General features: G+C 36.8%; 1 protein-coding gene across 3 annotated transcripts in view; it reads right to left on the bottom strand.

The window, feature by feature from the left end:
* LOC126351169 (uncharacterized) overlaps positions 1–14,839 on the bottom strand; it is a 58,228-nt gene that overhangs the window by 19,300 nt on the left and 24,089 nt on the right. For all 3 annotated transcript variants that reach the window (XM_050002580.1, XM_050002581.1, XM_050002582.1), the window contains 4 exons: positions 12,333–12,364; positions 11,362–11,395; positions 8,721–8,818; positions 8,494–8,636 (listed from right to left, as the gene is read on the bottom strand). In XM_050002580.1, the coding sequence (XP_049858537.1) occupies positions 8,494–8,636; positions 8,721–8,818; positions 11,362–11,395; positions 12,333–12,364 (307 nt within the window). The remainder of the gene's footprint in view (positions 1–8,493; positions 8,637–8,720; positions 8,819–11,361; positions 11,396–12,332; positions 12,365–14,839) is intronic.

The raw sequence follows: 14,839 nt of genomic DNA, 5'->3' as shown, positions 1-14,839 counted from the left end.
TGTGTGATTTTTTTATAAATACACTAATAGTATAGAATAATATGTGAATGATTTTGATATATTTATACCTAGTGTGACCTTATTGTGACCTACACGAGTAACTTCAGTAATGAATTCATCTCTGTTCCTAGCTAGAGAACCGTATGCAAGATCCTTACCTGACCTGGAAGTAAACAACCAGAAAACTGTGAAACTGGACTGCGTTATTGCAATGTAGAGACTGCCAGAAACAAAGGGGTTGCAGACACAAGATGGGCAGTGCAAAGGGACTGATGATTGTGAGCTGCCAATTCCTTAAGATGTGTGATGTGAACCAGTGACTGGAGTGACAGTTAAACAAACTTTGTTTTTTTTTCTATTAAAACAAATACTTTGAAAATTTAAGTGCATTGAAAATATGCGATTTGAAAGTACCAGATTGTGTATATGTATTTAGCAGCCATTCTTACAAGTAATACTTGGAAGAGGGGCTGGGGGGGGGGGGGGGGGGGGTTGTATAATGCTACAGCCTACCCCAAGATCATTATGGAGTGTCTGATACTGCCTGTTTTATATGCATCCATGTATTTATCATTCCAATTCAGTGCTTCCTAGGGCCGTTTATTTGTATTTTTATATGTATCGTTCATTTCAGTTTGCCCAAAAAACCTATTATTCTATCTTCTAAACACATATAAATATACTGGAATGACAAATTCTCAGGATTGTTAATAGATTGTTGTCATGAACAAATATATATACACACATTCCAAATTGAATATCAAATAGTTAAATTGAAATAATAAATGTTTAGCAACAAATATTAAGAGGCTGTGGAAATGTTGGCATAAATAACTAATGCCTCTAATTACCATAACTGCATTTGATAAATTACCTAACACAAAAAACCTCATTACGATTCAAAAGAAAATAACAATTATTATCCAGTGATGTAATTTGATTCATTATTCATTTATATGTAATTCATTGTAATTAATGGTGCTTGTAAATTATGCAGATAATTACCTCTTGTTAGTTACACCACCCTAGTTTACAAAATTCCGATATCTAAGAAAACGAGTTTGTATTTAATTTATGTAATCTGGCAAAGTAGGATGTATATACTTCAAACAAATGTTAGAAATAAAATCCATACAGTAACTAATTACGAAATGAAAGTAAAATCAAAATAATTGTTGAAATCAGATTGTGAATTAATTTTCGCACATAAAACCAAAGATGACAATAATTGTAATATGTTATTTTACATTTTATGTTTAACCTGTAATAATGTAAAATAATTAGTTTAGATGAAATAGTTTTTAATTGTAAGTTACATTTTGTAATAAATTAACAACGGTAACAATTGTTAAATTTGAGCGAGGCTGAGAGAGGGTCAGTCAGTCAGTCAGTCAGTGTTTTGTTTACCTCAGGAGTCTGTGCAGTTCAATTGTCAACTAATGTTAACAAATAATTTTGTATTTTATTTATTTATTTGTTTCTTGTTCTGTAGATCCAGTTAGTGATTCAATCACAAGGATATGGAACGTGTCAAATTGTACAGGTTTCAATTTAAACTTACAATAAATACAAGGGTAATTCAATACCAAATTGTACATAGTTTAAGTAAGACATATTATAAATACAGTAATAGATACAATGTCAGCTAGACAGCATAACAACCATTTAACAGAAAAAGGAGTTTCAAATAAAGGTTAAAGATAAGAGCATAAAGTTAAATCAGATATTAGGCCTACAAGAGTAAATACAGGTACAGCCAATTTGTTGTAACAGAAAGTGTGCTAATGCTCAAATGCACAATAAAATCAATTGAACTACTTCTAGACACAATAAGTTTAGTGATGGTATACATTTTCTTTCAGATATTCATCCGCAGTATAAAAAGATTTCTGTGTCAGGTAATCTTTGAGAACTTGTTTAAATTTTGGCAGTTCTGTATAAACACATTTGATATGTAGTGGTAAAGCATTGAACAGCTTAATGCTGGAGTAGTAAACTCCTTTCTGTACCAGAGTGAGACGTTTCATTTCGATTGTTTTGTTTCTGGTGTTATAGCCATGGAATTTACTGTTGTCTTGGTAGATAGAATAATTTTTGCACACAAAGATCAGCAAGGAAAAAATATACCGTGAGGCAGTTGTTAGGATACCTATCTTCCGAAACAAGTACCTGCAAGAGTGTCTTTGATGGACCTCACAGATTATTATGATTGCTTTTTTTATAGTGAAAACTTTTTTTTGCAAGTGGTTGGTTCCCCCAAAATATGATGGCATATGACATCAATGAGTGGAAGTAGTCAAAGTAGGCAACCTTTATGGTGTCAACCTTACCCACTGAAGAAATAACCCGTAATGCAAATGTTGCCGAGCTAAGTTTTTAACATAGATGTAAATGTGAACTGACCAATTACATTTACTGTCTATGTAAGCACCCAGGAATTTTGTATCTTCAACTTGCTGTATTGGTTGATCTCTACATTTTATGTTAATTTCATGGAGATTACTTTGTGATGTATGGAACCTCATATAATGAGTTTTATCTGCATTGAGTGAGAGACCATTTGAGGAGAACCAATTTGAGACGTCATTAAAAATAGTATTTGTAGTTTGTTCAAGATCATGATCAATCAAATCATCGATTAGAATAGTGGCATCATCGGCAAACAGGGTAAATTTGCTGTTTGTCTCAGAACAAAGAGGAAGATCATTAATAAAGATGAGGAAAAGCAGTGGACCCAACACAGAGCCTCGAGGCACACCACACGTTATCGTGCCCCATTCAAACAAGGCAGGTTCTCCAGAAGAGCCATTTAGCATTACAGTCTGCTTCCGATCGTGTAGATATGATTGTAGCCACAAGCCAACAGTATCACCTAAACCATAGTATTCTGCCTTTTTCAAAAGAATTTGGTGGTTTACACAGTCAAAGGCTTTTGTAAGATCACAAAAAATACCCACTGGAGACATTTTTTTGTTAATGGCTTCCAAAACTTGGTTGCTGAAAGAGAATACTGCCTGTTCAGTACAAAGACCGACATGAAAACCAAACTGATTTTTGCTTAAGATACTGCAGAAGTTGAGATGGTCTACAATCCTCCTGTGCATGAGTTTTTCTAGAATTTTCGAGAAGGTAGTTAATAGGGATATTGGGCGATAGTTTGTAACAATGCTTTTATCACATTTTTTTAAAGAGAGGAATCACTACAGCCAACTTTAGTCTGTCAGGGACAATCCCTTCTTGCAGGGATGTATTGTATATGTTGTGGGACTAACAAATTTATAACAATATTTTCAGTATTTTACTAGAAATATTGTCCACACCAGCAGAATTTTTATTTTTTAATGATCTAATTATTCTTATGACTTCGCTTACAGTAACTGGAGGTAAAGATAACTGTGGGATTCTGTTGCTAATAGCTTTCTGTAGGAGGGACAATGATGTTTGAAACTTTCCTGATGCTCTTATCAGTCATCAACGAACCAGGCAAATGCAGGGGGAAAAAGAGAGGGAGAGAGAGAGAGAGAGAGAGAGAGAGAGAGAGAGAGAGAGAGAGAGAGAGAGAGAGAGAGATCCACAATATCTTCAGACAGGAGGAGAATATGAAACTCAGTTAAGACTAACAGCTCTGCACCAGATTCAGTAAAGGAATCATTTCTGTGCCATTTGTATATTAACAATCTAAGCTTAAATGTGGATGCCCATAACACAATCATATTTGCAGATGACACCACAATTCTTTCAAAAGGGGAAAGTAAAGACCAATTACAGCAATCACCAAACGCTGTTGAAAAACAATTTAGCAACTGGACGCAGAGCAACGAGCTTTTCATAAACAATAAAAGAAAATATCACACTAAAATTTCACAAAGTTCTGAACAAGGGTGATTATGGCAGCAAAGCAATGTAAAATGGAATACGTATATTTAATGTGTTAATGTAAGACTGAGCATGACACAAAACCAACTAACTTCTTTGTTCACTAAAACCCTTCTGCAGTGAGAAAACAGTAAAAAATGCATATCAAGCCTACTTTTGTTGTCACCTTAAACATGGAGTCACATTTTGGGGAAAGTCTAAAACAGCTAACAGCACTTCCAGGGGGAAAAATCATTACAATCATGTTTAGGTGGAAACCTAGAGACTCATGTAGAGGAATGTTTAAGATCTCTGGTATTCCTTCTTTACCATGTATCCACATTATGAAACTCATACTTCAAAATAAATGTATTAGGTAAGGTCAATGACCCATGGACCTTGCCGTTGGTGGGGAGGCTTGTGTGCCTCAACGATACAGATAGTCGTACCATAGGTGCAACCACAACGGAGGGGTATCTGTTGAGAGGCCAGACAAACATGTGGTTCCTGAAGAGGGGCATCAGGCTTTTCAGTAGTTGCAGGCACAACAGTCTGGATGATTGACTGATCTGGCCTTGTAACACTAACCAAAATTTCCTTGCTGTTCTGGTACTGCGAACGGCTGAAAGCAAGAGGAAACTACAGCCGTAATTTTTCCCGAGGGCATGCAGCTTTACTGTATGATTAAATGATGATGGCGTCCTCTTGGGTAAAATATTCCGGAGGTAAAATAGTCAACCATTCGGATCTCCGGGCGGGGACTACTCAAGAGGATGTTGTTATCAGGAGAAAGAAAACTGGTGTTCTACGGATCGGAGCGTGGAATGTCAGATCCCTTAATCGGGCAGGTAGGTTAGAAAATTTAAAAAGGGAAATGGACAGGTTAAAGTTACATATAGTGGGAATTAGTGAAGTTAGGTGGCAGGAGGAACAAGACTTCTGGTCAGGTGACTACAGGGTTATAAACACAAAATCAAATAGGGGTAATGCAGGAGTAGGTTCAGTAATGAATAAAAACTAGGAGTGCAGCATAGTGAACACATTATTGTGGCCAAGATAGATATGAAGCCCATGCCTACCACAGCAGTACAAGTTTATATGCCAACTATCTCTGCAGATGATGAAGAAATTGATGAAATGTATGATGAGATAAAAGAAATTATTCAGGTAGTGAAGGGAGACGAAAATTTAATAGTCATGGGTGACTGGAATTCAAGAGTAGGAACAGGGAGAGAAGGAAACATAGTAGGTGAATATGGCTTGGGGCTAAGAAATGAAACAGGATGGCGCCTTGTAGAATTTTACACAAAGCATAACTTAATCATAGCTAACACTTAATTTAAGAATCATGAAAGAAGGTTGTATACTTGGAAGAACCCTGGAGGGGTTAGGTATCAGATAGATTATATAATGGCACGACAGAGATTTAGGAACCAGGTTTTAAATTGTAAGACATTTCCAGGGGCAGATGTGGAGTCTGACCACAATCTATTGGTTATGAACTGTAGATTAAAACTGAAGAAACTACAAAAGGTGCTAATTTAAGGAGATGGGACTTGGATAAACTGAAAGAACCAGAGATTGTAGAGAGTTTCAGGGAGATATGATATTGCGTGAAGAGTTTGACAGAGCACTGAAAGACCTGAGTCAAAACAAGGCCCCCGGAATAGACAACATTCCATTGGAACTACTGACGGCCTCGGGAGAGCCAGTCCTGACTAAATTCTACCATCTGGTGAGCAAGATGTATGAGACAGGCGAATTACCCTCAGACTTCAAGAAGAATATAATAATCCCAATCCCAAAGAAAGCAGGTGTTGTCAGATGTGAAAATTACCGAACTATCAGTTTAATAAGTCACAGCTGCAAAATACTAACGAGAATTCTTTACAGACGAATGGAAAAACTGATAGAAGCCGACCTCGGGGAAGATCAATTTGGATTTCATAGAAATGTTGGAACACGTGAGGCAATACTCACCCTACGACTTATCTTAGAAGAAAGGTTAAGGAAAGGCAAAACTACGTTTCTAGCATTTGTAGACTTAGAGAAAGCTTTTGACAATGTTGATTGGAATACCCTCTTTCAAATTCTGAAGGTGGCAGGGGTAAAATACAGGCAACGAAAGGCTATTTACAATTTGTACAGAAACCAGATGGCAGTTATAAGAGTCGAGGGACATGAAAGGGAAGCAGTGGTTGGGAATGGACTGAGACAGGGTTGTAGCCTATCCCCGATGTTATTCAATCTGTATATTGAGCAAGCAATAAAGGAAACAAAAGAAAAGTTTGGAGTAGGTATTAAAATCCATGGAGAAGAAATAAAAACTTTGAGGTTCGCCGATGACATTGTAATTCTGTCAGAGACAGCAAAGGACTCGGAAGAGCAGTTGAGCGGAATGGATAGTGTCTTGAAAGGAGAGTATAAGACGAACATCAACAAAAGCAAAACGAGGATAATGGAATGTAGTCGAATTAAGTCAGGTGATGCTGAGGGAATTAGATTAGGAAATGAGACACTTAAAGTAGTAAAGGAGTTTTGCTATTTGGGGAGCAAAATAACTGATGATGGTCAAAGTAGAGAGGATATAAAATGTAGACTGGGAATGGCAAGGAAAGCGTTTCTGAAGAAGAAAAATTTGTTAACAACGAGTATAGCTTTAAATGTCAGGAAGTCGTTTCTGAAAGTATTTGTATGGAGTGTAGCCATGTATGGAAGTGAATGTGGACGATAAATAGCTTAGACAAGAAGAGAATAGAAGGTTTTGAAATGTGGTGCTACAGAAGAATGCTGAAGATTAGATGGGTAGATCACATAACTAATGAGGAGGTATTGAATAGAATTGGGGAGAAGAGGAGCTTGTGGCACAACTTGACAAAAAGAAGGGATCAGTTGGTAGGACATGTTCTGAGACATGGAGGGATCAACTATTTAGTACTGGAGGGCAGCGTGGAGGGTACAAATCATAGAGGGAGACTAAGAGATGAAAACACTAAGCAGATTCAGAAGGGTGTAGGCTCAGTAGGTACTGGGAGATGAAGAAGCTTGCACAGGATATAGTAGCATGGAGAGCTGCATCAAACCAGTCTCAGGACTGAAGACCACAACAACAACAGGGTAAATAGACTGTATAAAAACCTGTGACATTAATGATTATTTTACCAGACAAAAGAAAAATTTACATATGGCCCAAATCAAAACATCCCCGTGTCAAAATAGTACTTTTCACATAGGAGTTAAAAAAATAACTTTCCAAAAACATGACAGCAAATACTGACTTCAAAACCTTAGGAAATTCTTTAATGTCGTATTTACAGCATTACTGCTTTTACTTCATTCAAGAACATTTAAATATCTGAAGTGTACATTTTGTAATTTTAAATGTATATGAATAGAAATTACTTTCACCTGTACACATTTTGTAAACAAAAGGGCCAATAAAAATGCAAAACAACACAATCACTGGAGATCCATCAACACAAGAGGAGGTGTAAGGAAATTCAGCAGATTCTCCAATTCTGACTTGGGAGCATGGTGTTCTCAGTTTGTACTAGGGTGCTCGTCTTCTTAGTTTCTGAAGAGTGTGAGCGGTTATGTATTGGTGCACATTCCAAAACCTGAGGCTGTGCACTGTTTTCCACCAACAGAGGAAGGGCAGACAGCGTATCATCAGGTTCTGAAGTTCCAGAATACAGAGAGGATCATAGACGCATTTAGTGTATGACAATTTAAGTGGCATACAATCTGAAGACTGATGGGAAATTTGCCAGAACAAAGAAAACCATATTTTCTGAGCCTGACACTTAAGTGCTCGGGGTGATGTGGTACACTGGATATAAACCTACGGAATGTGGTTGGTGGATTGTTCTTCAACATATACAGACAGCATTATATCAAAAGTACAAACAACAATTAGGTGTCTTGCTTTCTATTCATTTTTATTGACAGCTTCTTTTAATTATTTAACACGTTTTTATTTTTTGAGTGGGTGGTCATTACCATCGTCAAGCCTCATTCTTATTTTCCTTCTTCTATACTCCTTTTCTTGCCTTTCTAGATCCCTTTTCTTCATAAACACCTTAGTAATAGTGTAACAGTGTAATATCATTTTGGATTTCTAGAGAATGTTAACTATTGATAAAATAAAAACAAAATATCTTAATGTATTGTGGATCATATTAATGATTGTGAAACTTAGCATAGAGTAACTTCTATGGTTCAAGTCATAAGTGAAAAGTGCAATGAATAAATAATTAAATAACAATAATGCACTATTTTGATATATGATGTTATGCAAAGAAGAAATGGTACCCAAGTGCTGGACACAGTTCTTAATACCTACTTCTTCATTTCCAAGTCTTCAGAAGACTATTTGAGAATTTCTACCAAACTCTAAATCAATTATTTGGATTTTGTTAACTAGACCCAGTGACATAAAATTTCATGTCAAAGATTGCATTTCCACTTCTGTTCCATCGATCATCTGAAAAATCTAGGGTATTAATAAATTGATCTTTTCTGCTGACTGCCATTACAACTTCATTCACCAATAATACAGATACTAATTCAATGTTTACAATTAGCTGCACTTTACACTGATCATAATACACGAGAAACTGAATGTGATAAACAACTTACCTTCATGTTCCCACTCCAAATCTAGTGAGCTAGGAGGTGTAGACGAGGTAATACTACGATCTCGTGTTGCCATTTGGTGTACGCTTTTGTGCATTAAAAGAGATCTTGCATCCAACGGTTGTGCTTGCGCATTTGGCCCTGTTCTGTACATGAAAACAAGAAATGAAAGACAGAAAAAACAAAAAAACAGAGTAATTTTAACAATATAGTTCCCTCTGTACACTAACCTTACACCACTTGTTCGTCCAGATTCTTCACTTCTCTGATATTCATCTGCTCTTGTCCATGTATCATCAGTTAACTCAAGAATAACCTGCTTGCTGACCTAAAAACAGAGAAAAATCTTTCTAATACTATTTGGCAAATAAACGTAGAACAAAAATTTATCACCCTCTGGGGACACCACACTAACATTTTGTAACATTGCACCTAGCCTTGAGGATGACTTCAATTTATCAAAGAAGTGTGTCAAGATTTCTCAGGTATACCATATCCAGCTGGAGTTACCCAATGATCAGGTCACAATAAGCTACCAAATAGCATGGCATAGATAATGTTTTACCTGCTGTTTCAAATACTTTTCTGTAGAATAAAGATCAGGCATTATTTCAGCAATTGAGGTGCAATAATGTAACAGGGCATGTTAGTGTTCATCGGACCAGAAGTGTGTGCATGAAACCCTGTGAACATGGTTCTTTAGCCCTTGGAACATGGAAGTTTTCACACCCCACCACACCCACAACAGGTTAAATGTCCAATTGGGCCATGAGTGAATCTGACACCTTGCATCATTAGAAAAGATGCACGTTACATATTTCCATTCTGTGCCATTCAATTTGTGTGCAGTTTCGTCCAATGAAGGTGTGCAACATTATGTGTTGCTGTGAGCAATCCTCTTTTGTGATGTACTCGACCACAAATGTCCACTGCATGCAGTTCCCTTTGTAATGCTTGCTTGGAAAACGATTGAGATCGATTTGCAGTCACTAACACATCCCTGTCAGAATCTTTTTAGTACCAGAGTAATTACAACATGTTACATGGCTGCAAGCGGTACACCATTTGTTGTAGACACAGTGGACAGTTCCCACTGATACGTCAACAAACCAAGCAATCTAATTCCTAGTGGGTTCACAGGAATGTTCAAACACGATAGCATATTTATGCCTTTCTGTCACATTCATTAATTATTAGCTTGGTGCAATAAGTTTGAAGTGTTTTTCCATAAGTTTAATAAACACAACAGATATATATATAACAGAGACTTTGGTCAACAATAACATTTGTCTCCTTCATTATTTACAACAGAGTGAAAATGAAAATGTTGGAGTAAATTTTTGTTTCTGTGATTGTATCAGTCACATGGTTTTGAGGCGAAGCACTCACCAAGCTATGTCCGGAAAGGAAGTTCCTTGAAGTTTGTTCCATAGAGTGTGGAAAAGGTGTAAATCTGAGGGTGCAGGATAAGTGAATAAGGTGGCTGCGGAATGACTTCCTAACCTAACTCCTGTGTAGTCAGTCTAGCAGAATGCAAGTGGGTGTTATCATTGAGCAGCGTCACTTCACGCAGTCTTTCTGGTCATCATTCTTGGATTGTGTCTGCAAGACATCTCAGTTGTTGACAATAAATGTCAGCAGTGATAGTTACACCTCGGGGAAGCAATTTTATAGTACACCACACTGTCTTTGTTCCACCAGGTGCATAAGATTATCTTTTGCGGATGTACGCAGTTCTGTTTACGGGGAGTTGCTGCTTTGTTTGGGCTCAGCCTTTCCTTTCTTGTCCTCATGTTAGTGTGAAGACACCATTTCGTTCACCAGTTACGATACGGGATGGGACACCTGTTGATTTCTGTGATTTTGATTTAGAGCATGCGGTACCCATACACCTGATTTTTGAATCTTCCCCCTAAATGAAAATGTCACATAACGGTTGAATGCTCACAGTTCATCAAATCTGCCAGCTGTTGAGTACAATGACATGCATCATTGTGGATTAATGTGTTTAAATGATCATTATCAAACCCCAAAGGGCTGCCTGGATGTAGAGAGTCACTAACATCAAAACGGTTTCCCTTAAAACAATCTCTGTCCAATGGCATTGTCCTCATACACAGTACATGTTTCTGGCTGCTTCAACTGCTGTCACCCCTCTATTGAACTCAAACAGATGAACATGTCAGAAATGTACCAATTTCTCCACTTGGCACTCCATTTTTTAGTGTCCACAGCTCAGCTAACAACTTCAAATGACAAAATGACAATATGTAAACTCAAATAGCAACAGTAAACCACAAATAAAAAATGACAATTGATAAAAAATACCAACTGGAACACTCATATGCAAAATAAAAATGCTATGAACTTATGCAGCAACCTAATATTTACATGTTTCAGTCTAAAAGGAATAATCATTTCCATATGTTAACAACACTATGAAAAGGATAGTTGCTACTCACCACATAGTGGATATGCTAAGTAGCAGATAGGTACAACAAAAAGACTGTCACAAAAAGAGCTTTTGGTCAACAAGGCCTTTGTCAAAGAAAACACACAATCACACACACACACACACACACACACACACACACGTGTAAATGCAACTTGCACACACATGACCACAGTATCTGGCAGCTGAAGCCAGATTTATTTCCCTATGTTCAGATTTATAAAGAAAAAATGAGCTTGTATTTTACTACAAGTATGCAGTGTGTGGAGAAAAAGTAATTTAATTACTGAACTGCTAATTAATACTCAACATAAACTAACAAGTCATAGTAGTACTGAAACAGAACCAGTTTTGCGTATTCAAGAAAGGTCTTGGTTCAAGTACATCTTCACATACTCAAAAGTTTAATAAATACAAACCTTCTTTCTTCTTAGAGGAAGTAAGCAGGAAATACTGCATCCATGTTAGCATGAAAGAAAGGAAACTTAAAATGTTGTGAGATAATAGCAGAGAAATAAAATCTGAAAAATCAATCAACTGTTCAAGCACCCGACAAAATATTGATATTAAGATTTTGATGCCAAATCTAATTTTGGGACCAGTGTCCAGTAAAAGACATTATACAAACTTTTTTATTGAGTAGTAGCTACCATCCACTGTTTTTTTAGTACACAGTATCAGTTATTTAAACAGCTGCCACTCCATCCCGTTTACAAAAAACAAAATAAAATAAAAAAAATTTAAAAAAATGTGCAGCAGAATATTACAGACTGTATTTTGCACTTATCTTCTGATTACATGCCATATAACACATTCCTCCACTTCATCATATGATCACTTGTTAGAATGATCCCTGAAGTTCAGTCAATTATATACACCTATGGACAACTGTAATCCTGACTTTGGTTCCATTAGATTAAGACAGTACATTCAATGATCATACATGGATCCCACACTACCAGTGAGCTGTATGAATCTACAAAATATGCTACAGTCATTATCCTTTCCAGATTCTGCCTCCTGTTACACATGAGGATGGTACTATTTGCCAAAAAACAGTAGAAAGACTAATTCTCTTTGTTATTTTACTCTTTCTTTGTGCAGTGTTATTTTATTCTCTCTTTGCTCAGTCTTTCTTCTATAATTTTATTAGTTTCTATTTCTCAACACTTGTTCTGCCACATTTTCATTTAATGCTTCACCTTCCTGCTACATTTTCTTTTCATTCCCAAATTCACTATCTCAGACATTCACATTTCTTTACACAGTGCATGAAACAATGTTTGGGATTAACTTGGCACAGGTTACAGGAACTGTTAGTAGTTTAACAGTGTTAACACAAACATTCAATTGTCAACAAGTTAATAACAATGAAAATGGTTACACTTACCAGTGTGGCCACTTAGCTTCCTCTCGGTGATCCTGAAACATAAAAAGCAATGACATTCTTCATATGAAGCAGTAAATTTCTAAAAAAAGAAAGAGGGAAAACCCAAACATCAAAATAGAGGGAAATGGATACCCTACTACCAAAAGGAAACTTGTGATCAAGTTTTGACAAGCAAGTGTCAATCAGCAATAAACTACAAAAAGATAAACACATTAAATAAATCCATAACCACAAAGATATAACCATCACTAACCAGATGTTCAAAAAGGCATGCACAGATCAAAAGAAAGGCAATGTCAATGCTAAAGATGGTATAAGGAAGGGGAAGACTTGTGGTGAGAAGATACTGATCAGAAACGAAGCTCACAGATTGCAGCAATATCACATGAAGATGATCTTTTTTTTATCTCATAGGTTTGTATATCTTTCGCAAGCACTGCTCCAAAATTAGATTAAAGGGCTCAGTAGTTAGTTTAATTACAGTCATATAAATTGTGGCTCAGGCCTTTTACATCAATTTAGTCTCTTCACAATGGATCTCACCACCTCTAAAGGTCTTCCCAAGGTTTATTTAACTAATGTTTTATATATATTTGTTTACTTTTTCTTTGCATGAAGCAATCATAATGATGACCTTCGCAAACGCCAGAAATGATAGTATGACAATAATTAAACTCACTTTTTCCACTCTATCGAATAATCTTCAAGGAACTTCCTTTCTAGCTAAAAATGCACTCAGAACTTGGCTCAGCAAGTGCTTTCCTTAAAATTAAGAGATTTCTACAATCACAGAATCAAAATGTTACCCCAGCATTGGCAGACTGTTGTAAAAAGTGAAGGAGAATATATTATTGATGACTAACATCTCTGTTATGTGTGCTTTTGTTCCGTTTAAACCTGTGCAAAAATGCTACAAGCGTATGCACCAACCCAACGTGTTCACATTGTCTGAAGGAACTAGCAGCAATTTATTGTTGGTCATTAGAACAATGAAGCATTTGAAGTGACTCGACAAAGGTACTGGAGGGTCAACAGATGGAATTGTATAACTATATGCCTGTATCACTGTTGCCAATTTGTTATATAACTGCTTGCATATTCTGAACTTTTTGGGACCAAAAATTGCCTTTGTTCAGTATATTTGTGAGATCCTGAAGGCAGCAGATGGCAATGGCCTATGTTGATGCCATGTTCCTTACTTCTAGAAGCATCTGATACAATTCTGAATGTCACCTACTGAACAAAATACAAGCTTCTAAAATAACTGGACCACAATTGCAATTGTCTTGGAGACTTCCTGGGAGACTGATTCAACATGTTATTCTTAACAGGGAGAAATTCTCAGATGGAAAGAAATTTGAGGAATACCACAAGAGGGTGTTGTAGAATGGTTGTTGTTATTAATACTGTTTTCAGTCCAAAGACTGATTTGATGAAGCTCTCCATGCTACTCTATCCTCAGAAAGTCTCTCCTTCCCTGCATAGATGCTGCAGCCTACATCTATTTGCATCTGCTTACTATAGTCAATTCTTGGTCTCCCCCCTACAATGTTTTCTCTCTTCACTTCCTTCCATCACCAAATTAACTATTCCTTGATGCCTTAGAATATGTCCTACCAATTGATGCCTTCTTTTAGTCAAGCTGTGCAATAACTTTCTCCGATTTGAACACCTCATTAGTTATTCTATCTAATCTTAAGCATTATTCTGTTATGTCACATTTGAAAATTACTATTCTCTTCCTGTCCGAACTGTTTCTCATTCATTTCTGTACAAGTCTACACTCTGCAAAAATACCTTCGGAAAGACTCTGCAACACTTAAATTTACATTTGATGTTAGGAAACTCATCTTTTTCAGATATACTTTTCTTGCTTTTATCAGTCTGCACTTGCCAAATGTCATTTATTTTGCAGCCCATCAGGTTGCATCCACAGCACAGAGCATATCCCGAGCAACCATTTTCTTGGGTGTCAATGTATTCAGGCAGAACCGCCGACCTGGTGAAACATGAAACAAGATTCATCTGACCAGGCAACACAATTCCATAGATCCTCGGTCCAGTTTCAAAGATTTCATTCTCACTGACATTGTAATTGACAATGTCACTGGGTCAACATAGATACACATGGGGGTCATCTGCCACAGAGCCCAAAGTTTATCAATATGTAATGAAAGGTGTGCTTTGAAACACTTGCACCTGCACCATAATTGTAGTCTTTGTCAGATCTGCCACAGATAACAACCCATCCTGCTTTACTGAGCAGGGTAACCTCTGACCTCCACATTCTTTGATGAGGCATCAACATCCAACATCTTATTAGCTACTTGTCATTTCACTGTCCTTCAACCACTTTCCATAAATGCTCATCATGGTGGCATGTCAGTAGCTAACCAGTTTTGCCATTTTCAAGATCCTAGTTCCAGGCAATGGGCCATTAGAAACTACTCTTTCTCAAAACCATTTATTTCATTACTTCATAACATGCTGGGCAGTATGAGCCAATT

Source organism: Schistocerca gregaria, chromosome 1, assembly GCF_023897955.1.
Source record: "Schistocerca gregaria isolate iqSchGreg1 chromosome 1, iqSchGreg1.2, whole genome shotgun sequence".
Lineage (NCBI taxonomy): Eukaryota > Metazoa > Arthropoda > Insecta > Orthoptera > Acrididae > Schistocerca > Schistocerca gregaria.
This window is presented reverse-complemented; position numbering and strand designations above follow the sequence as displayed.